Source organism: Puma concolor, chromosome A3 (genome assembly GCF_028749965.1).
Source record: "Puma concolor isolate L17-30 chromosome A3, mPumCon1.1.hap2, whole genome shotgun sequence".
Taxonomy (NCBI): Eukaryota; Metazoa; Chordata; class Mammalia; order Carnivora; family Felidae; genus Puma; species Puma concolor.
In genome coordinates this window covers 6,992,189-7,013,752 of record NC_141669.1, presented here as the reverse complement: position 1 = coordinate 7,013,752, position 21,564 = coordinate 6,992,189, and the positions used below count along the sequence as shown (strand labels likewise).

The 21,564-nt window shown below is 52.5% G+C and overlaps 2 protein-coding genes across 5 annotated transcripts in view; one reads left to right on the top strand and one right to left on the bottom strand.

Moving 5' to 3' along the window:
• ADAM17 (ADAM metallopeptidase domain 17) overlaps positions 1-6,443 on the top strand; it is a 52,404-nt gene extending 45,961 nt beyond the window's left edge. For 3 of the 4 annotated variants that reach the window (XM_025927130.2, XM_086699973.1, XM_086699974.1), the window contains 6 exons: positions 393-527; positions 2,128-2,258; positions 2,581-2,659; positions 3,572-3,660; positions 5,300-5,350; positions 5,789-6,443. In XM_025927130.2, the coding sequence (XP_025782915.1) occupies positions 393-527; positions 2,128-2,258; positions 2,581-2,659; positions 3,572-3,660; positions 5,300-5,350; positions 5,789-6,142 (839 nt within the window). In that variant the 3' untranslated portion in view covers positions 6,143-6,443. Of the gene's footprint in view, positions 1-392; positions 528-2,127; positions 2,259-2,580; positions 2,660-3,571; positions 3,661-5,089; positions 5,209-5,299; positions 5,351-5,788 lie in introns of those variants that run through there. The other variant, XR_015248846.1, reaches the window with a different exon arrangement.
• A 1,186-nt stretch (positions 6,444-7,629) lies between these two features.
• On the bottom strand, positions 7,630-21,270 carry IAH1 (isoamyl acetate hydrolyzing esterase 1 (putative)). The gene is made up of 6 exons (XM_086699991.1): positions 21,154-21,270; positions 19,438-19,490; positions 14,108-14,256; positions 11,187-11,348; positions 9,155-9,276; positions 7,630-7,962 (listed from the first exon to the last, which is right to left on the bottom strand). Exons 1-6 carry the CDS (start codon positions 21,223-21,225, stop codon positions 7,780-7,782), a joined length of 741 nt encoding a protein of 246 aa, XP_086556117.1. The 5' UTR covers positions 21,226-21,270; the 3' UTR covers positions 7,630-7,779.
• Between the last annotated feature and the right edge of the window lie 294 nt (positions 21,271-21,564).

Below are 21,564 nucleotides of genomic sequence, written 5' to 3'. Positions count from 1 at the left end.
CTTGCTCCAGATCCTCTGTTTTCTTCTTTCTCTGCCCCTCTCCCGTGCACAAGTGCACACACATGCTGTTGCTCACTCGCTCTCTCAAAAAGAAACAAACACGGAAAAAGAAAAAGTAAAAGCAAAATGTGAAATAGTGGCTGAGGGGAGGCCGGAGAGACTGAGTGCAGACATTTGGGAGCACGGAGACTTGCACCACATGGTGCTCGGTACCCAGCGAGGCACTCGGTGTTTATCGGCCGGTTGGATACAGGCTGCCGGCGTCCTGCCCCGTGGGTTGCTTTTTCCTCTTGGTGAGGCGCGGTGCTGACCTGCAAGAATTCCGGGTCTGCCCCGTAGGACCGGTGGTCGCGTGACTCCCCGTGACCTGTGTGCTCGTTGTGTGCTTCCAGGTAACAGCAGCGAGTGCCCCCCTCCCGGAAACGCCGCAGATGACACGGTGTGCTTGGATCTTGGCAAGTGTAAAGATGGGAAGTGCGTTCCCTTCTGTGAGAGGGAGCAGCGGCTGGAGTCCTGTGCGTGTAACGGTGAGTGCATCTCCATGCTGCGTCCTCGCCGCCGGAGGGAAGATGGCCTGTGTCCACCGGGCCCTGTCCCTCCCTTTGGGGGCCCAGCAGGATTAGCCGCTCGCTCTGGCCAGGGCGGCGGTGAGAACCCCGGCCAGGGCGGCGGTGCGTTCCCCACCCCCCCCCACCCCCGCCCCGAAACTCAAGGGGGGAGAACTCAAGGGTGGTCTGGGGGACGGAGCTCTCTGGATTCAGGTCCTTGCCCCTCTACCTTGTCTATGAAAACCGTGCTGTCGGTCGGCCTTCCTTCTCGCGATGTTTTCAGAGCACGTGGTGGTGTAGGCTGAGGGGTGGGATAGGAGGGAATTTTGCTGCGGTTGAGTGGGTGGGCGGAGGTCTGTCCTCACCGCACACACGCACCATGTTAGACGCCCCACGAGCGCAGCTGGCGCTGTCTGCATCTTACGGGCAGTGAACTGCGATACCTTCAAGGCTTCAACCAGAGAGAGCCGATCCCAGGACCTGACCCTGTCAGGGTATTCGTTGTTGTCAACACGGCTGGGCCCGCTGCCGGGTGTCTGGGGCAAGGGCCCTGCTTAGCGATGCCTGGTGACCTCATGCTGGCCTCTCAAGACACTCGTCCTCAGGTTTCCACCTTCTGTTTTGGAACTCCTGGGTCTGAGAAGGGGCCTCGGGAACTGACTGGGCTCCAGCCTTCCCGCCCTGCCTCACCTGAGAGAGTTCTGTTGCTTTCCGAACCCCCCAGAAGTCGAAACCGCCAGGTTGGGAACTCACCATCCATACAGTGGAGTAAGGGCCTCCTCCAGGTGGAATTAGAAGTGAATAAGGAAGGTATTTGACACAGCAGATGTCAAACAAATAATTTATCGAGTGCGTGGCAAAGGCTTGGGATGCCCCGGAAGAACACGTAGTAAATGCCCAGGAGATGCTTGATAAGTGAAGGAATGATGAAAAGGTTTTTCTTTCCCCGTTGAGGCGGTTTGACATGTTCTGTGTTCTAGTTGATTTCCGTTTCTCCAAGTAAGGGTAAATATGGGCTGCCTCCGGGTCAAGTACCGTCCCCAGTTACACCGCCAGGTGACTTTTTGGGCATCTCCGCTGTTGGTGTCTGTGCCACGTGGCTTATGTGGTGGCGTTATTTCCATCACCCCACGAGCCGTGCTCTGGTCACACGGCAGGTGACTCACATCTGCAGTGGGCCCGTTCTGTCACAGTGTGTTGGCTTCTCACTGGAGCCTTGGCTGTTCAAGGAGTATTTCAAACTGAGAAGGGAAGGATCGAAAGCAGTGTCATAAGAACGCTGGGATAAAGGGAAACGTTTAGCATCACGAAGGATCTGAAGTAGAATAAGCTGGCTTTTAATCCCTTTAAGAAAGGAAACTCTTGGGTGTGAATGAAGTGTTTTTACCTTGTGGCCTGAGGACCCCGGAGCGTGAACTCAGAAGTTAACTCTTTGGGGCTGAACTAGGGATCGTTTGCTGTTGAAATGAAAACTGAGTGGACTTGCTTCCCTTTGGGGGTGGGGGTGGGGGCGGGGAGGAGGGAAGGGAGGAGCGCCCTGTCCCTGACCGGACTCCCGCTGTCCCCGGTTCCGTTTCAGAGACTGACAACTCGTGCAAGGTGTGCTGCCGGGACCCCTCGGGCCGGTGCGTGCCCTATGTGGACGCTGAACAAAAGAACTTATTCTTGAGGAAAGGAAAGCCGTGTACGGTGGGATTTTGTGACATGAATGTGAGTGTTTCCTTCTGTTCAGCTTTTTCTGTAACGGTCAGGTGGGCAGTTTTTATATCGCAAAGATTTGCTTTTGCAAACGGAAGGAGTGCCTTTGGCGCCAGCTGTTCGCTCTCCCGCACATCTGTCTGTCTGTCTGTGGAAGGAGGCAGCCGAGCCCGGGAAACCCAAGCACTCTCTCCATAGCCAGAGCCCTGAGTCCAGAGACCGGGTGGGACCTGGGGCGGCCTTTTTGGTAAAGTTGGTTGGTTTTAGGTGGTGAGCGTTAATTCCTTGGTTTTTTCCTCCACTGATTGTAAAATTGACTGTTTTCCGGTCCTAGGGCAAATGTGAGAAACGAGTCCAGGACGTCATCGAGCGATTCTGGGACTTCATTGACCAGTTGAGCATCAACACTTTTGGTACGTGATTTCCCTGGGTGGTTGTTTGCGTAGAGCTGAGCTGCTTTCAGTTCTAATGATGACATTAGAAAAGTGTGGTTTCAGATTCATATGCTCTTGTCTGGCAACAGAAGATGGAAATATTCATAGCTTTTGTCTTATTATTACTACTATTATTATTTTAAATGTTTGAGTGTGTGCAAGTGGGGGAGGGACAGAGAGAGAAAGGGAGAGAAAGGATCCCAAGCAGACTCCGTGCTGTCAGCGCAGAGCCTCGTGGGGGGGCTCCATCTCACGAACCATGAGATCATGGCCTGAGCCGACATCAGTTTAACCAACTGAGCCACCCAGGTGCCCCTCACAGCTTTTGTCTTGAAACATATTTGTCAGCTAAGATAAAATGGACTCACAGGTCTCCCCCTGTGTAATGTGGATACGCAGATTTTCAGACAAGGAAAGTCAAATATTGGTTTCCTTCTTTCCTAGAAGATGAACACGTGACCGCATAAGCATGGTTCAGTGCCGTGGGTTGTAAATCTGAATCGTGTTTGATGTAAGCATCGTTTATTTTAACAGTGGGCCTCAGATGTTGCAGAAGCAGCAGTGTATTCTGTCCCGCAGGGTTCATCATTCATCGTCCCAAAAATAAAACCCAGAAAGCACCAACTTTGTCCTGTTACGCGTCAGCACGAGTAGTAGTCTCCCATGTGATTAGTCCCTCAGCATCACTCAAGGGACTGTGTGGAGCATCGTGTGATGTAATCTGTTCTTCTCAATAAGCGTGTCGGGGCTCTGTCTGAAATGACACTTCTCAGCAGCACCACCTGACGAACAGTCTGTGGCATTTGACACTATGATGGTATACTAAGAGCGCTGAATTCTGAGTGTCTAAGGTACTTAATCAGGACATTCACGGTTTCGAATTGTTCACAGGGAAGTTTTTAGCGGACAACATCGTGGGTTCCGTCCTGGTTTTCTCCTTGATATTTTGGATCCCTTTCAGCATTCTTGTCCATTGTGTGGTAAGTCACCGACTTTAGGTAATGAAGCACTTACTATGATTTTGCACAATTCCAAACTTACAACTTTTGGAAAAGGTAAAATTGTTCTTAGCAAGATTCGACCTGATGTTTCCAATGACATTTTTTGCTGTTGTTCCCTAGGAAGGTTTATTTTGTGAAAATTTTAGCTAATATGTCTTTTTTTTAAGCTAATAGTCTCTTAAAAGAATTATGTTTTTTGTGTATGGATGTTTGTTCTCACGTGTGATTTGAGGACTGTTCTACTCCTGAGCCCGGGGGGACTGTTTAACTGGATTTGTGCAGGACCTCTGACTGAAGCTTTGAAACAAGAGCGTTTCTGGCTTTGTTAGACCAGAGCATTCCAAAGACGGCTCCCTCTACCCTACAGATCCCTGGCCTTACCGTATAGGGTGTTCAGGCCTCCCATCTAATAAGAGGGAGCAATCCTCATTATTCTCGTTCAAAGTGAGTAACAGCTAACGAGTTGAATTGGGCTTTCTCTAATGAACCCCACGTGATTTATAAACTTGGGGGCTTTAACATTTTTTTCTTATAAATCACCCACCCTTGCTTCTATGGGAAAGTGAGAATTTGTCTGCTGTAGAGATGAGAAAACCCAACCCCGGCTTCCAGACTCGTGCTCTGGAACAAGTCTTGTGCAGTGCCCCCTCCTTTGAGCACCTGGAAAATTCCGGCACAGCTACGTCTCATGAGTCTTTGCTGCCTCTGCTTCCTTACGTGTCTTGCCCGGGCTCTTGCTGAGCAGCTCGTCCCCAGGGACGGTGAGCACGATGGGTGTGGCGAGGGTCTAGGGAGCAGCTGTGCTAAAGCAAAGCTGTGGTGAAGGTGACGTGGCTGAAGCTTTGACAGGTGGCCACGACTGCCGCTCTTACTGTTGCTTTTGCTCGCGGCCAGCCTCCTCTGTTTGCGTCGCAAGCTCCCATTGTGACAGAGGCCTGGCCCTTGGTTTTGGAGCAGAGCCGCAGACGGGAGGATGCCGGTGCCTGGTTCCTGACCACGGAACACGTGACGACAGCTGCGCCGGGAGCCAGGCCTAGATTGTCGGGCTCGGCCTCCTGTCTTGCCCGTCACTGTGTCTCATGTCGGGCAGGGGCTGGGGGCAGGGACAATACCACGTGTTCAGCCTTCTGCAGAGAGAGTGATGTGGGGGCTCGAGGCCCAGTCCCTCCGAGCATTTGGGTCACGGTCACCGTGGACAAGGCTGAGGAGAGTGCGCGGGCCTTGGCGGCCTGGGGCGTCTGAGCCGGCGCAGCGCCCTCTGACCCCCGCGGCTGCCCTCGCGTCCCCCCTCGTGTCCCCAGGGGTGACGTGGCTCTGACCCCTCAGCACGTGGGGAATGGCTTTGGGGGACATCGCTCAGAAAGACCGTACTTAAACATTCCTGGACCGTTTGCTTCGTTAACACCAGTACACTGACTGCCTCAAGGGAAAGAAACACTTCAGGCTGGTGGCAGAACTCCTAAAGTTTATCTGAGACGTTCTTCTCCTCTGCTGGACTTGCTGCCACTTTCCACACTCACGTTCGGAGTGAGTTCTTCGCTTAGGAGGGGCCTGAAGGGAAAGAGCGTGTAACTGAATTTTCCTAAGAGTGACCTCTTCCTGCTCGTTTTCCTTCTAGGATAAGAAACTGGATAAGCAGTACGAGTCGCTGTCTCTGTTCCACCCCAGCGTAAGTACCCACATGAAAGAAAGTCGCCTTCGGGTGCGTCCTGGGCCCCGCTGTGGCCTCCCGTCAGCCCCCCAGCGAGAGCCGTCAGCCCCACGGCCGCCGCCAGTGCAGGTCCCTGGCGGCAGGAAGGCGGGAGGCTGGGACTTGGGTTAGTTGTGTGGACGGAGGGAAAGCCGAGGCTGCTCTGCCCCGCTCCTGGCCCGGATTTAGCGCCTCGGCAGTGACCTTCCCGTCTTGGGATCCTAGCTTGATAGGGTTATTTGTGAGTTCTCTTTTGGGTCCTCAGAGGCCAGGTTGTCAGGATTTCGGAAGGTGAGGGAGCCTCACCTCGTGCTTCCCTTAGCGCGAGGGGTCACGGTCCCCGTAGGGTCCAGCCGCCTGCCGGGGGAGGTTGGAGCTCCGCGACCCGGAGCCGCCTGTGACTCCCTGTCTCTGCAGAACGTGGAAATGCTAAGCAGCATGGACTCGGCCTCGGTTCGCATCGTCAAGCCCTTCCCCGCACCCCAGACCCCCGGCCGCCCGCAGCCCCTCCAGGCCGCCCCCGCGCCGCCGCCGCCGGTGCCTGCGGCTCCCAAGCTGGACCACCAGCGCATGGACACGATCCAGGAGGACCCCAGCACGGACTCGCACGTGGACGAGGACGGCTTTGAGAAGGACCCCTTCCCCAACAGCAGCACGGCCGCCAAGTCGTTCGAGGACCTCACGGGCCGGCCCGTCACGAGGAGCGAGAAGGCCTCGTCCTTCAAGCTGCAGCGCCAGAACCGCGTGGGCAGCAAGGAGACAGAGTGCTAGGCCGGGGACCCGGGGCCGGGCCTCAGGCGTGCGGGCTCGTCACACGCGGGACTTGAAGTCGCCGCATCTTTTTGTGAAGATTTGGGAGACCCGAGTGACTTCACGGCAGACGCTGGTCACGTGTTTGGGCTCCTTCACACGCAATAAATGACGCTCGTGTGCTCAGGCCCTTGTCCTTTGGAAGAGGGAAGGTGAATCTAGCTTATTTTGAGGCTTTCAGGTTTTACTTTTTTTGGTTTTTAAAATATCCTTCAACCTGTGGTGCAAAAGCAGAAAATACAGCTGGATTAGGTTATGAATATTTACGTTTTTGTAAATTATCTTTTTTATTGATAACAGCACTGATTGAGGACACACTCAGTTGCTTTTATATACACTGTAATGATCCGCCGACTCCAGGGAGGCATTTAGCAGGCCTTAGTTCTGAGGGCAACTGGAACACAGATTTTATTTTTTGCCTTCAGGTAAAGACAAAGGAGGTAAAAACGGAGTTCTCCGTTGTTTCCAGGATGTGGGTTCTGTTCAGAGGCTTCCAGAGCTTGTAGCAGCGGGGAGAGTCACCCCAGTTACTCCTAAACTCGGGGTAATGCTTCTTCAGATTCTGAGGTTGACACTTTCTAGAATTAAAACAGTCTAGCTTACAAATGGTAGCCCAGTTGAATTTAGAGACTCCTGCCCACTGTTTAGGACCCCAATTTGCTGGGCAGTTTTTGTCGTCAAAGCAGGTCTAATACTGTTGCCACGCTGGGAAAATGCTCACCATTCTAAACTACTTCCAAATGAGAGCACCGTTGCCTCTTGGCAAATTAGTGGCCGAGGGGGCGCGTGCACGAGTTCTCCCCAAAGAACAGGTGGTCTTGAAAGGCCAAGGTGCTGGGCAGGTGGGGAACGCTGCCCCTCCAAGGCCTGGCGCTTTCTCCCTACACAGCTGATTCCTAAAAACCCTCTGCAGTGACCTGCGGGTGGGGCATCTGCATTACTTCTGCTTTAGTGCTTCGGGACTGTCTGCGTTTACTTTGTGAAGGATAAACATCATCAAAGTGAATTCTGATTTCCTTAAAATTACAGTTAGGGGGGAAGAAAGCTTTGAAGTACTGAAATGTGCTCAGCAGCCAACACATTCTGACCCAGACGACTTGTAAACTGAGGGCAATTAACCAAACCTGTGACAAATCAAATCTTTTCTTCTAAGGACGTTTATTATGCAGATGCCTGTTACACTAATACTTGAACTCGTACCTTGTGGTGTTTGCTGTCTTCTAACTACTTGTGATATATTACACTTTTGGAATCTGCTAGGTGAGTGGGTGTATGTGTGAGAGTGAACAGTTCCCAGCTCAGTGTCAGAAAATCGTTTTTTATAAAATGGACTTTTTAAACAAATTTGTCTTCGCCTTGTTTCCACTTACAGAGTTAATTTTGTAGCTTGGGCGCTGATGACACCTGCATCAGATGTTACCAGAACACAGCACACGTAGGTACAAAGCTTTCGTAAAAATTCTGATGCTTTTATTAATCTTGGTGGCAGATGTTTTTTATTCCAAGGTCAGGAGCAAAGGTCTGATCGCTCATCTCAGGATCTTTGTCACACTGGCAGCTTCGTCTGTAAGTTAACAGCCAGATTGGGTTTTCTGTGGCTAATGGTCCCCGTCTCCCAGAAGACTTAGTTCGGGTTTGGCTTCTGCTACGTCTCGCCAGTAAGGGAGCAGCAAAGGCAAGGAGGAGACTTTCTTCTCGATCAGAGGCCAAAGGTGGGAGAACAAAAACTCATTTCCCTCCGGGGACAAGTGCAGTCCGTCTGACAGAAAGGACGAGAAGTCCTGCAGGGGAGAGAGTTGGGAGAGCGTGTGGGGGACGTTTCCGGGGCCCCACGAGGAGGTGCAGTTCATGGGGGGGGGGGCAGGGAGAAGAGGCTGAACGAGTAAATAAGGTACATTCACGTGAACGACAAGAACGACCTGCGCTGTTAGAGGAGCTCAGGGCCCAGGGTGCCCGGCTGCTCCGACTCCCCTAGTCTAGGTGTTAAGTCGACGGGCGGGTTATTAGGTGTAAAGAACTTGAACCATCCGGCCCAGATGAGTGACGGTCCCGTGCTCATGGCCCCCGGGAGCCGCTTCTGGGTGAGCGGTGTCGGCCCCACGCCAAGGCCCCGTCCCTGCCAGAAGCCAGCCGGCCCCACAGGTTCACGGCTCCTCCAGACCACGGCTTCCCGCGGCCTCGGCGCTCCTCTCTGCCATCTTAGAGCGGACCTCTCGGGGAAGGCCGCTCCCTCCCTCCCCACCCTCCCCCGTCCTAGAACCCTGGGGGGTTAAATCTCCAAGGACTTCATCAGAGCCCCTCTCAGATGGACACTTAGCCCAGACGAAAGCCAGGACTCTGGCTGCGTCGCTGCCGCCCCGACCTGGGAAGCCACAGGAGGACCAGCACCAGGTCTAGGCACGGCTTTGGAGGGAGGCTGAAGCACAGGGTTGGCTTCGCGAGGGAAGCGCGGGGCTGCTGGGTCCTGTGGACACAACTGTACGGAAAGCGCCAGCGCCTTCCTCGGGGGCTGGGCTGCTCCGTGGGGACCCGCTTTCACCGTTTCTGGTTGTAAACGCGCTTTCTGGCTTTAAACAAAACCATGAGAACCACATGGCTCAAAAGACGAATTTCAGCCAACGCCACATCCTGCTTAAATTCATCGTTTTGCCTCTTAACGAGTTTAACCTCCTGCTCCCCCACATTCCAAAAGGACTTGCTCTGAATGTCCTTCACTATGAACCACTGATTTCACTCCGTTCCGGGTCCCGCCCGGCTACTCAAGGGGTCCCCGGAGCAGGACGGCAGCTGCTGGGGCCGCGGAGGAACGAGGCCACGGGCGCGGTCCCAGAGCCTCTGCGCTTCCTCCCCGCAGCGCTCTGGTTTCATTGGGGAAAGGGACAGCTAACGGTCTTACCCGCTCAGAGCCCCACGGAGCAGGGTCACTTCTGCATCATCCTCCCGGCCCCGACAGGACCGAGCAAGCCCCCGTACCTGACCGTCCTTCTGCATCAGGGTCCACAGGTCAAGCACATCAGTCCCACAGTCCCGAGCCACTTGCAAGCAGGCGCCTGCGTATTCACCAACGACCGAGTTCAGGCGATTTAGTTTGCAGCCTATCGAGAGAGAGTGCGGGTGGCAAGTGGCCGCTGTGCAAGTTCTACTGGCCTGGATGCTTCTCAGTCCCCGTAAACAGGCACGTGCTTATGGACCCGACCTGGGTCCGACCGTGTGAGGGCCGTCACCGAGCGCTGCTCTCCGCGGCACGGGGACGGGGGAGCGCACCATCGGTGGTCGCCACAGAGGCAGGAAAGCCCCGTGGCGGCCGCCTCCTTGGCTGGAGTACAGGCCAGAGGCAAAGAGAGTGGGGGCTGATGGGGAGGGACGGTGGGCCGAGACCCCTGAATTTGTTGTGTCATGTGAGGCCGCTGTGATACGATGGAAAGATCAGGGTTCGGCCAGAGAAGGGGGAGCTGGAAGGGGCTGCAGAGGTCACTTGGACTGGCTCACGGGTCAGTGACCTTTTTTTTTCTGTACATTTGAGAACACATGTGCGCGTACACACGCGTGAGCACACACACGAGTGAGCACAGGAGGAGCAGAGGAGAGAATCCCAAGCAGGCTCCGCACTGTCAGCGCAGAGCCGGACGTGGGGCTCAAACTCACAACCCGGGAGGTCGTGACCCGAGCCAAAACCAAGAACCGGCCGCTTAAGCGACTGAGCCACCCAGGCGCCCCGGCGACCTTTCTCCACAAGGGGCCGGGCAGTGAATATTCCGGGCTGTGCGGGCGTAGGGTCCGTGCCGGTAACTGCTCTGCCCTCCGCCGTAGCTCAGGAGACACGCAGTATGGAAACCTGGGGGCTGGTCTCCGGTAGAACATTCCCGTAGCCAGCGGCTCACAAACCCGACCCACGCCGCCATGTTCTCCACCGGGACTCGCTACGCGTCTGGTAAGTGAAACACGGCTCGCACGCGGCGCCGGGTCCCGGATGCTGAGGTTTTCCCTACTCGTTCCCAAAATGTAACTCACTTGGTTCTGTGCCCACGAGGGGGTTGTGACCTGCAGTCCGAGAAGCAGATGTGGCTCTGACTCGCACACCTCTGCTCGTCCAGGCGCGGCACGAACACGCTTGCCACCTCCCGAGCGATCCTGATCCTACGCGAGGCAGACGCCGGCACGAGGGGAGGCTCCCTGGGGGGCCGCGCTCACCCTCTGGAGCTGACGACGCACAGGCAGCGTCGTCTACCCCCGACCCGGCCCTTCCAACACCTGATGACAGCGGGCCTGGCCCCATCCTCCCTGTCTGTCCTCTTCCTCTGGATAAACTCGCCCTCGTTACCTCCTGTGGGCAACTTTCCTGGACCTCTCTGGACGCCAGTACCTTCACCAGAGTGTTTCCGTGCCTGCCACGCCATTCATCACGTGGCTGTCACGTGGCTGCCGGTGTCTGTACGGAACGTCTCCCTCCCTACTCGACACGCGGGAACCAGGTTCTAGTCACTTCTGTGTCCTGACTTTGTACTTTACATGCTAAGACGAACGGTCGCAGGGACACAAGTGGCTCCGTCACAGGTGCCGTGGACGCGCCCTCAGCCGAGCCTTAGTTTTGGGGAAGGAGGGGTCTCGTCGCCGAAGGCCGCAGCCGGGCGAGGCCGCGTGGAGAAGGGAGCGCGTCGGGCCAGAGGCGGGCAGAGTGGCGGCTGCGGGCAATCGCGGTCACCGGGGTCGCTGGGAGCCTCAGTGCCACGTGGGCCGCCACACAGCTCCGCGGCCGAGCTTGGGGTCTGGCACCACCGGGCCGGGGCCGCCCCCTCCGCGGGGACAGTCCCTTTTCCGGGCCACTGTTCGCGCCTAGAACCTAATGGCCACTCCGCTCGTTTTGCTTACTCTCTGGTGGCTGAGAACAGAGGCCGAAAGGACTGGGCGGGGAGCCCGGCCCGGCGGCCGCGAAGCAAGGGGGCCGCCCGGCTCTGGGCCCCTCGCTCGGTCCGGTCGGAGGACACGGTGCCCGCGACCCGCTTACCTTGCGCGAGGCACTCCCGCTCCCAGGCCGCCTCGCAGAGCGGGGGCGGCGAGATGAGGACGATCCTGTGCTCCGGGACGTCCACGGACTTGAGGTAGCGCACCATGCTCTTTAGATTCGCCACGTACTCGTCCAGGGGGACGTGCTGCTTGGGGTTCTCATCTGTTCGGGGGGGGGGGGGACACGGACACTTCGGCCCCAAACGCACGTTTGTCGCCAGGGACAACGAAGACTGACACGAGCTCCCCGACCCGCAAGGCTCAGGACGTCGCCGGGGAGTAGTTCGGACCGCAGACACAAACACCGGGTAGCGGGTGGGGGGAACGGCGGTCCCCGCTCTTCGTGGGACAGACCGCAGAGGCTCAGGCTCTGTCCTCTGGTGGCCAGCGGCCTGGGCTGTGGAGGGAGGCCGCCGAGTTCCACCCCTGCTTCCTCGCAGACCGGCCGCCTGCCCTGGGACAGATGCCCGGCTTGCCGGTACCTCGGCCTCCTCACCGGTAAACCGAGGACCATAACCGGGTCTCCCTCACGGGGTGGTTGTGAAAATCGACAAGCACGTAAAGCACTGCAGCAGGGGGCCTACCACACAGGAAGCGGCCCGCGTATGACTGCCAGCTGCTGGGGCAGGCACCTGGGTGGCTCAGTGGCTTAAGCATCTTGACTCTTGATTTTGGCTCAGGTTATGATCTCAGGGGAGAGTGAGCCCCACGTGGGGCTCTGCACTGACAGTGTGAAGCCTGCTGGGGATCCTCTTGCTTTCTCGCTCTCAAATAAATAAACTTAAAAAAAAAAAGCTGTTGCTTCTACTATTATAGTCGCAAAGGACTTGTTTTTCCTTTAGAGCACGCGTGCGCACGTACAGAGGGGAGAAGGGCAGAGGGAGAGACAGAATCTTAAGCAGAATCCAGGCTCAGTGTAGGGCCCGGTGCGGCCTCGATCCCACGACCCCGGGATCGTGCGTGACCTGAGCCGAAATCAAGAGTCGGAGGCTCAACTAACTGAGGTGCCCGGGTGCCCCGCAAAGGATGACTTCTAAATGGGCTCGCACATAAGTATCCTAAGACTCACTGCAGGTGCTTTACAAACCACATGTAAGGATAATTATAGGAGCAAAATAAAATCCCTCATGATGCCACCACCCAGAAAACCACTGTTGACACTCGGAGGTACTTCATTCTAGTCTTTTCCCTGTTGATAGGTGTACTTAAAAAAATAAAAGTAGCATTACACTGAAGATACATAACCATATGGTTCTTTTTTCCACCTAACATTATATCACGGGCATGTCTGTGTCCACGAACAGTCCTCAAAAACGTGTATCTGCTGGGGGACCGAGAGGAAGCTTCTATCTCTGTGCCACCCAGCATTCTATTTTTTTGCTGTTAGAAATACAATTCGCAGAAACGTCTGCACGTACGCCTGGCTGCATTACTGAATTTTTTCTCAGGCTGGATTTCTAGATGTGGGAGGTCCTTCGATGCACGCTGTCAAGTATCTTTCCAGAAAGATCACAAGTTTCCCCAGTGACTGGAAGAGAGGGGTGCCCATCTCACTCCACACTCAGCAGCCATAAGAATCAGAGCTTAAAAACACTTTCCAATCTGAGTCTTTATAATCTTTTGAGGTTATCTCATTTCACAAAGCTACTTTTTTCCTTTGTGATTTCCTCCATTGCTTTTGTGCTTGGGGTTTCTTTGTCCTAATTTCGGTGAGAAGTCGCCTTTTTTGGAGTCTCCTTTCTTACAGTTTTTAGTGTAAGACCAAGTGGAGATCTGACTTTTCCAAACAGTGGGCTCACAGGATCCACTAACACCTACGGCTCATTCGTCTTTCTCAAGGCGGCGGGCGTCCCTGCCTGCCCTGCCGCCTCCCCTGAGCTGTCCCCACCGTGTGCCCACAGATAGCATTCTTCTGGAAGCGGGCTTTCCAGAATACAGGCTGACTTCTCCCCTTCATGCCGCACAAAGGGTCCTCCTCGCAAGAGCAGGAGGGAGAGCAAGGCCTGCGCCCGCTGGTCTTCCAGAGACAGGGACACGGTGCCACTTCCCAGCACCCAGGACCGAGTCCACGCCCGGGCGGGGGTGCTCCCTGAGCTGCTCAGCCATCAGTGTGACCCACGTGGCAAGGCGGGCCCTCCACCGCTGATTCCACCAACTACTGAGAAAAACATCTGAAATCCAGCACAACACTAATGGACTCAAGAAAACATTTTCGGGGTACCCGGGCACGTCCAACTTCGGCTCGGGTCATGATCTCACGGTTCGCGGGTTCAAGCCCCGCATCAGGCTCTGTGCTGACAGCTCAGAGCCTGGAGCCTGCTTCCGGTTCTGTGTCTCCCTCTCTCTCTGCCCCTCCCCTGTTCATGTTCTGTCTGTCTGTCTGTCTGTCTGTCTCTCTCTCGAGAATAAACACGAAAAAAACAAACACAGGGCACCTGGGTGGCTCAGTCAGTTGGACGACCAACTTCGGCTCAGGTCATGATCTCACGGTCCGTGAGTTCGAGCCCCACATCAGGCTCTGTGCTGACAGCTCAGAGCCTGGAGCCTGTTTCAGATTCTGTGTCTCCCTCTCTCTGAACCTCCCCTGTTCATGCTCTCTCTCTGTCTCAAAAATAAACAAACGTAAAAAAAAAAAAAAAAAGAAAAAAACAAACACATTTTCAAGTGTTTGAGATCAGGTCTGCCAACAACCCAGGCGGGTAGAAAATGAGTTGGGAACAAAATTCACTGACATTGAAGCCAGAAGAAATACGCTTAATAAACTCTGGGAACTCATTATAAATTTGGCAAAACTCATTGTAAGTTTTCTCTCCCAAAAATCCATTGGGAGAGAAGGACACAGTTGAAAAAAATACAGAAACAAGCTGTCTTCATGTCAGGGCAGGCTAAAAATGAACTAGGAAAACACAAAAATGCCTTTACCTTTCAGCGCACTGTCATTGGCACCGAAGAAAATTGTAACTGCTACTGGGCTGTCCAAACCGGTCCCTTTTTTGATCAATCGTGGAAGGATGATTTTGGCCCACCTGGTATTGTAGCCTGAAAATCCACGATTCAGAACATCACATTTTCTGAAATGAAGAATTTTTAAACAAAGATGAATTCCACAATCCCACAAAGAACAGTTTCTAGCCCCCTGCAGTGAACCAACAGGGAGGGTGTGCCCTCCCTCTGGGCTGTGGCACCTGCCTATGTCCGGTGGCTTTGATGTGCCTGCACTTTTTTTTTTTTAAGTTCGTTTATTTTAAGTAATTCTATACCCAACATGGGGCTTGAACTCACACCTCTGAGATCACGGGTCACACGTTCTTCCGACAGAGCCAGCCAGGCACCCCTGATGTAATGTCACTTTGAGAAAGACATGCCATCCTTAACAAGATACAGGTAAGTCCGTCACATTCCTCCACAAGAGGGGTTATGAATAATTTTGAGCAAAGGGGCTATAATCTCGTCTGCAGACTCGCTCACTCACGCATGGGCAGTGAGGTCCTTCTAACATGGAGTTTACAGCAGACGGGTCTCAGTTTGAGCATCTTCAGTAGAGTCACTAAGAAGCTGGAATCAAGGGTAATGACGCTTTGGGTAATTTGGGATGTATACAGAGTATTTTTGAGACTTTTACAGAGTATTTTTTAAGAGGCATTTTAGGTCTGCAGCAAAATTGAAAGGAAGGTACAAAGCATTCCCACACACCCCTGCTCCCCACGTGCATAGCCTCCCCGACTACCAACAGCCCCACGAGCGGCACATTTGTTAGATGTGATAAACCTAACACATCATTACCAGTAGCACCCACTGGTTTTGATTCAAGAATTTTAATAAATTACTTAACGGCTGTGCCCCCGGGACTATGTTTATGGATGCTTCAGGTTGTTCATAATAAAAATTTTTTAAAAATGATAAATCTCAGACTTCGGTTCATGGTTAGCAAATTAATGTGGCTGACTTTGGTATAGTTCAAATTCCCACATACGAGCAACTAAGCAGAGATCCCGGGGCACCAGCTAAGAAATTCTGCGCGGCCACGAGGCCAGGCGACAGACGCCAAGCAGCAACAGGAGGGGACCTGGTTTTGACACTACTCTAAAAGCTCTCAACGTTTAGAAATCTCCGGGAAAACAACAAAAAAATTCAGCCCCATCTATTTCTAAGTGTGATTCTTGGTGTTTTTAATGCAGAATGATTACAAAAAGCAGACTAGCCTAGCCATTTTGAAGACTCCGTTTAAAATGGAATACTCTAGAATTTTGACAAGAGGAGTCAGCTTTCCAGCTCTCCAATGGTATAGTCACTGTGACACTCCCTAAGGCCGGTGTGGTGTGGCAGTCCAGCACGAAGGGCTGGAATCAGAGCGGTCGGTGCCAGGATCTCGCTGCCTTTGACTAGCACATCAGGCCTTGGCCACTTACTTAATTTCTCTGAGCTTCAGGCTCCCCAACGGTAAGAGATGAACCCAACACCTAATCTGCAGGCAGCATGGAAATGAAAAGTAAGGTAGTAGCCAGACACACGTAAGGCGCCCACTAAATGGCAGCTATTATAGACTGAAAAAAAGATCGTCATTAGAAGAAGGCTATGAGCCAGGAAAAAAAGACAAGTGAGGCCCAGGGTTGGAACTGTTGAAGTTCCCCTCCCAAAGGGGAAGGATATCTGAATCCCTCTGGATTGAATAACATAATCAATGGTGCCCAATTTATTCAAAAGGCTACAGAAACTGGAAAATTATGAAAGGTTTTTAGTTAAATTCATGGCTAATAAAAAGTATTTAAGTTCAGATGAAGAGAGAAGAAGAGTTAATTGAAAGATTCCTTGCCAAACATCCAGACTCTAAGATTTCCTTCCAGAAAAATGTAAATTAAGCTGCTTCATAAAACAGGCAGGGGCATATTTTTAAACGCAAACAGCAGAAGCTTTTAAAAACTGAAGTCGTGGGGCGCCTGGTAGTTCAGTCCGTTAAGTGCCTGACTTCAGCTCAGGTCATGGTCTTACGGTTCGTGGGTTCAGGCCCCATGTCGGGCTCTGCACTGACAGCTTAGAGCCTGGAGCCTGCTTTGGATATTCTTTCTCTTTCTCCTCACCAACCACCCCCCCCCCCCCCCGCCGCCCCACTCTCAAAAACTAAATAAATATTAAAAAAAAAAAAAAAATGAAAACAGGAAGTTTATTCTAACTCCTTCAAATCCCTCAAACCAAGTATTTTTGTTTAAAGAAATACGGAAATAAGATTGTTTAAAAACACTGATGAAACTATATCCATAAATTTTAAAAGGATTTAAATAGATTTAAGAATTATTAAAATGATTTTATAGTAAGTATACAAAGATCTTATTTAGAGCTAAAACTTAAAAGATGTCACTATGGAACACAATATATTTTATTTAAAAAAGTTTTTTTAATGCATATTTTGAGAGAGGGTCACAAGGGGGAAGGGGAGGGGGAGGGAGATGTTAGGGGAGAGGGGAGAGGGAGAGAAACCCAAGCAGGTTCCATGCTGTTAGTGCAGAGCCCAACTCGGGGCTCAATCCCAAGAACCACGAGATCGTGACCTGAGCTGAAATCAAGAGTCGGACATTTAACTGACTGAGCCCCCCAGACGCCCCCACACTGATATATTTTAGATTCTTCACTCTCCGTGGAGGTCGTGTACACAGGGGCGGTTTTAGGGAGATGCCTCTGAACTTTCAAACCCGGAAACTGGGTGACATTAAACACGGAATCAGTACACCTGAGACTAATTGAACACTAGGTTAATTAGACTTCAAAAACACCCCCAAACCACCGTGAGCGGCTTCAGAGCTGTGCAGACGGCTGAAGCAGACATCAGGAGCCCAGATCGGCAAAGAACACCCCAAGCGGTAACACAGCTGAAGATGACAGTGTCCCTCAAAGCGGCAGTTGTTTGCTGTGGCACGGAAAGAAGTGCGTCCTGGCGCAAAAACGCAGGGCGGTGAAGCGGCCGCCGCCCCTGACGCCAGGCAACGCCGACTGCAGCCCCCTAGTCTCTCCCCTCCGTCGCCCGGTGGAAGAACGTGGGCCTAGGACGCCAAGGCCAGTGTCCCCTCCGTCCGGGCCCTGTTGCTCCGCCGTGGCATTTTAGTTTCTAAACGGCTCTGGCGAGTTTGGCTGGGGGGGCGGCGGCCAGGAGAGGCAGGCATTCTGGGTGGGGGGAGCCCGGATGGGGAAGGATTCACGGAGGCGAGGCCTCTTGGGGGTCAGCCAGCAGCGGCTCGGCTCTGGGTGTCAACAAGAGGCTTCTCAGGGGTTAGAGCCTGGAGGCGCAGCAGACCGCACACTGGCTGCAAGTCTGTCTTGTAACTTCTCCCAATTCTGAAAAATAACTAGCTTCTAATGAAGTGGTCTTCTAGCAAGCAGATCTGCAAACTGTCAATTCTGGCAGGATTTTAGTACTAAACTTAACCACTTACGAAACATCTGTATGTGGGTAAAACATTTGGAATGCCTTGTTTTCCAGGCCACTTGAATCATTATTTAGCTTTTCAGAAAAGGTTAACAGACCAATTAAACAGTTACTGGACTACTAAACATGAAAGCTGCTATATATCGAGCACTTCCAAGTTCAAGGCACCTGAGCAAGCACACATTAATGTTTCCGTCCTCCCAACATGACAGCAGGTGCCCTCATCATCTCCGGAGGCTCAGGACCACGGGCTCCGGAGCCTGGACACCTGCCACTTCTTAGCTGTGTGACCTTGTTATTTAACCTCCCCTCCTTATTCTTCTCACCTAGAAAATGGATCGGAGCCTAACTCACTTCGTTTACAGGCTAGTTGTAAAGATTAAATAAGCCAATACACACGAAGCATTAGTTTTTGGCACATAGCATTCAGTAAAACTTAGCTATTATAATCATCCCATTTGACAGAAGGGAAAACTGAGGCATGACGTGATATTTTCATGTTTTTAGATTAAGTCTAAATAGCGAAAGCATTTGGGAACAGAAAAAGCTAGAAGGTCAATTTTTTTCATTTCTAGTGTAGGGGATAAAAAACGGAGAAATTGAAGACATTTTAAAACACATTTGGAAATAACTTAAAACATATTTTCTTGGTGTATTAACCATACTGGTGAAGAAGATTATCAAGTACTGATAAGCTGGTAGGACATCTAGCTTATTTCTTCTAAAGGAGGAAAAGACATGGGGTGCCTGGGTGGCTCAGTCGGCTGAGCGGCCGACTTCGGCTCAGGTCACGATCTCGCAGTCCGTGAGTTCGAGCCCCGCATCAGGCTCTGTGCTGACAGCTCAGAGCCTGGAGCCTGTTTCGGATTCTCTGTCTCCCTCTCTCTGACCCTCCCCCATTCATGCTCTCTCTGTCTCAAAAATAAACGTTAAAAAAAAAAAAATTAAAAAAAAAAAATAAAGGAGGAAAAGACAAAACCCCTGATCAGTTTATGGATACTCTACATACTCGGTTTCCTGTTTTTAATGTGGAAAATATTTCTACATATTTTTTAATCTCTTGTATTGGGGAAGTGTTTCCCTTTTGATGCCTTCCTTAGCATATGCTTTCATCAAGTCTGGCAAAGAAAATACCAAAATCATCGGTATTTCTGATCTATTTTATAAAGAGAATTTGGGAGACAAAAACTTCTCTCCAAAAATGACTCTAACTTTGGTTTACGAATATATCTTGCTTTCTTTTCAAACTCCTTACTACTCATTTAAATCATACCTACTAGAGTAACTGAAAAAGAACTGATCTTCTTCAGATAGTGAATAACTGTGTCTGTTTGAATCCAAACCCAATATATTTTCCACAACTTTTCGGGTTTGATTTCACGTCGGACAAAACTTTTGCGGAACCCCGAGTGCCTGCCCCTCTTCCTTCTGTCCCCCAACCTTGTATATCTACTAACCAGGAAAGGCTGGCAAAGATTAATAAGGGAGGAATTTACTGTTTGACACTGTGTCATTCACTCTCTTTCTCTTCTGAGTTGCAATTACAGTTTTCAGTTGATAAGCACTCAAGTATTGGGGCGCCAGGGTGGCTTAGTCGGTTAAGCATCTGACTTTGGCTCAGGTCATGAACTCGCGGTTCTGTGAGTTTGAGCCCGCATCCCTGCATCAGGCTCTGTGCTGATGGCTCAGAACCTGGAGCCTGCTTCCATTTCTGTGTCTCCCTCTCTCTCTGCCCCTCCCCCGCTTGCACTCTGTCTCTCCCTCAAAAATGAATAAACATTAAAAACAATAAATAAGTAAGCGCTCAAGTTATTAATCTAAAGACTATTCTCACCTGACCAGCTTGTCAGCCAGTGACGCTCCCCATCCACCCCGCTGGAAAGAAAACTGAAAAGAAAAAAAAAAAGGCCATTACTACTTATCAGTGTGATTAGCACATTTTAGTAAGGGGCATTTTGATCAGCAACTCCTTTTGTTCTCCCTTTGTACTCCCTGACTTTTTGGCCTTCATCGCTCGCTTTCCATGGAGGTCATTTTAGGGATTACTATAACGAAGCCTCAGCAGCACTCTGGAAACGAGGGGGAGTTTTCTTCCCTGTGGACTGGATTTGAGCCGGTCATCTGCGTTTTACTGAGACCTGATAGTAGAGTCATTTTTACTTAGAAAAGCTACCTCAGGGGCGCCTGGGTGGCGCAGTCGGTTAAGCGTCCGACTTCAGCCAGGTCACGATCTCACGGTCCGTGAGTTCGAGCCCCGCGTCGGGCTCTGGGCTGATGGCTCAGAGCCTGGAGCCTGTTTCCGATTCTGTGTCTCCCTCTCTCTCTGCCCCTCCCCCATTCGTGCTCTGTCTCTGTCTGTCCCAAAAAATAAATAAACGTTGAAAAAAAAAAAAAATTAAAAAAAAAAAATAAAAAAAAAAAAAAGAAAAGCTACTTCAGTTTAGGTGTGAGAGATAAAATCAATTGTGCCTTCAGTAAGGAAATGAAGTCCACGCAGTACTACATTTCCACAATCGAAAGAATAAGGAAGCTAATTCTAGAACTCAGGGGGTGAGCCTTTTTAAAATATACATTCCAGTAAGTTTGGAAAGCCCTTACTGCCCTACTTGCCTAAAAATGGCATCACTTAATTGGCACGTACACAGAAAATTGGTTGAGGAAGTCACGTTTGAAGAGAAAAATAAGAACAAAACACCACACCACAGGGGTAATTTTTAAAAGTGTGCTTCCTCCCCGAAGGAGGACACATACTCGTCCTTAATGTGAGTTGAAATGATCTTGGGTGAGAAGGTGATCTACGGCGTTATTCCTGGGAGACATTTTATTCAAGATCAACTTGCTCCAGCAGAGGAAGCAGAGGTGAACTGGTTCCAGGGGTTTTCTGCACGGAACGGGCCGTACAAACCCGCAGGAAGTGATTCAGCCGCCGCCGTGCTCTCGCAGGGACCCACCAGTGGAGCTCCGCGTGGGAAAGCAAGCACTGGCCGTGCGGTGAGCCACTGAAGGAGGCTTCGTGGAACAGGAGGCGCACGTCCCCGCCTCAACTTGTACGAGGCCTCCCGATTCTCCCTAGGAAACTGACGAAGCGCGGTGAACTCGGCTTTGTCACTCCCAGGGCGTGGCCTGGACGAGTCACTGCACTCCCCCGCACCTGACCTCATCTGGAGGACAGGGTACACGGAACGGGTGTGCAAGTACTGCGCTGCCCACACCGTCATCCCGAGGCCACGAACAACCCGAGACGGGAACTCTGTCTGCCACGAGGTTCCGAAGAGGCCGGTTAAGACACGACGACCGTGAGGTCGCTGCTGGACGCGGCAGGCATTCCCGAGCAGATCGTGCTCAGGGGCGCTCAGCCTTCGGGGCCGCCTGTGCTGGGGGGAAACGGGGTGCAGGGGCGCGGCCTCGAGACGGGAAGATGGGAGCCTGAGAGCTGGGAGAGGAGAACCAGCGAGGCTGCCAGGCCGGCGCTCTCAGCGGGGGCTTCGCCCAGAAGGCGCGACCGTGGACGCCCAAGGGACCGGGCCACACCAGGGCCAAGCGGCGGTACCTGGGTGATGGAATCTCCGAAGAGCAACACCCGAGGCCAGTACAGACAACTCGCCGCCTCGCACAGCGCCATATTGCCTGCCGGCAGAAGGGCGGGGCGAGGACTGATATCCGGGCGGGGGGAGGGGGCGGGGCGAGGGGGCGGGGCGAGCGGGGCCTGGGCGGAGTTCCTCGCGGGCGAGGGGGGGTGGTGGTGGTGGTGGAAGGAGGCGCCTGCGCAGTTCGTCGCCCTCCGATTATACGTCGGGGTGGCTGCCCGCCACACCCCTGGGTCCTGGGGCCGCGCTCCTTTGGCGACCGACCAGTCATTGTTAAGACGCGCGGTAGCCGTTGCCCTTGGAACCCTCATTTTTGTCCGTTTCCCAGAGCTCGGCCTCGTGCCTTCACTCCCGGTCCGTTCGTTCATCCCGAG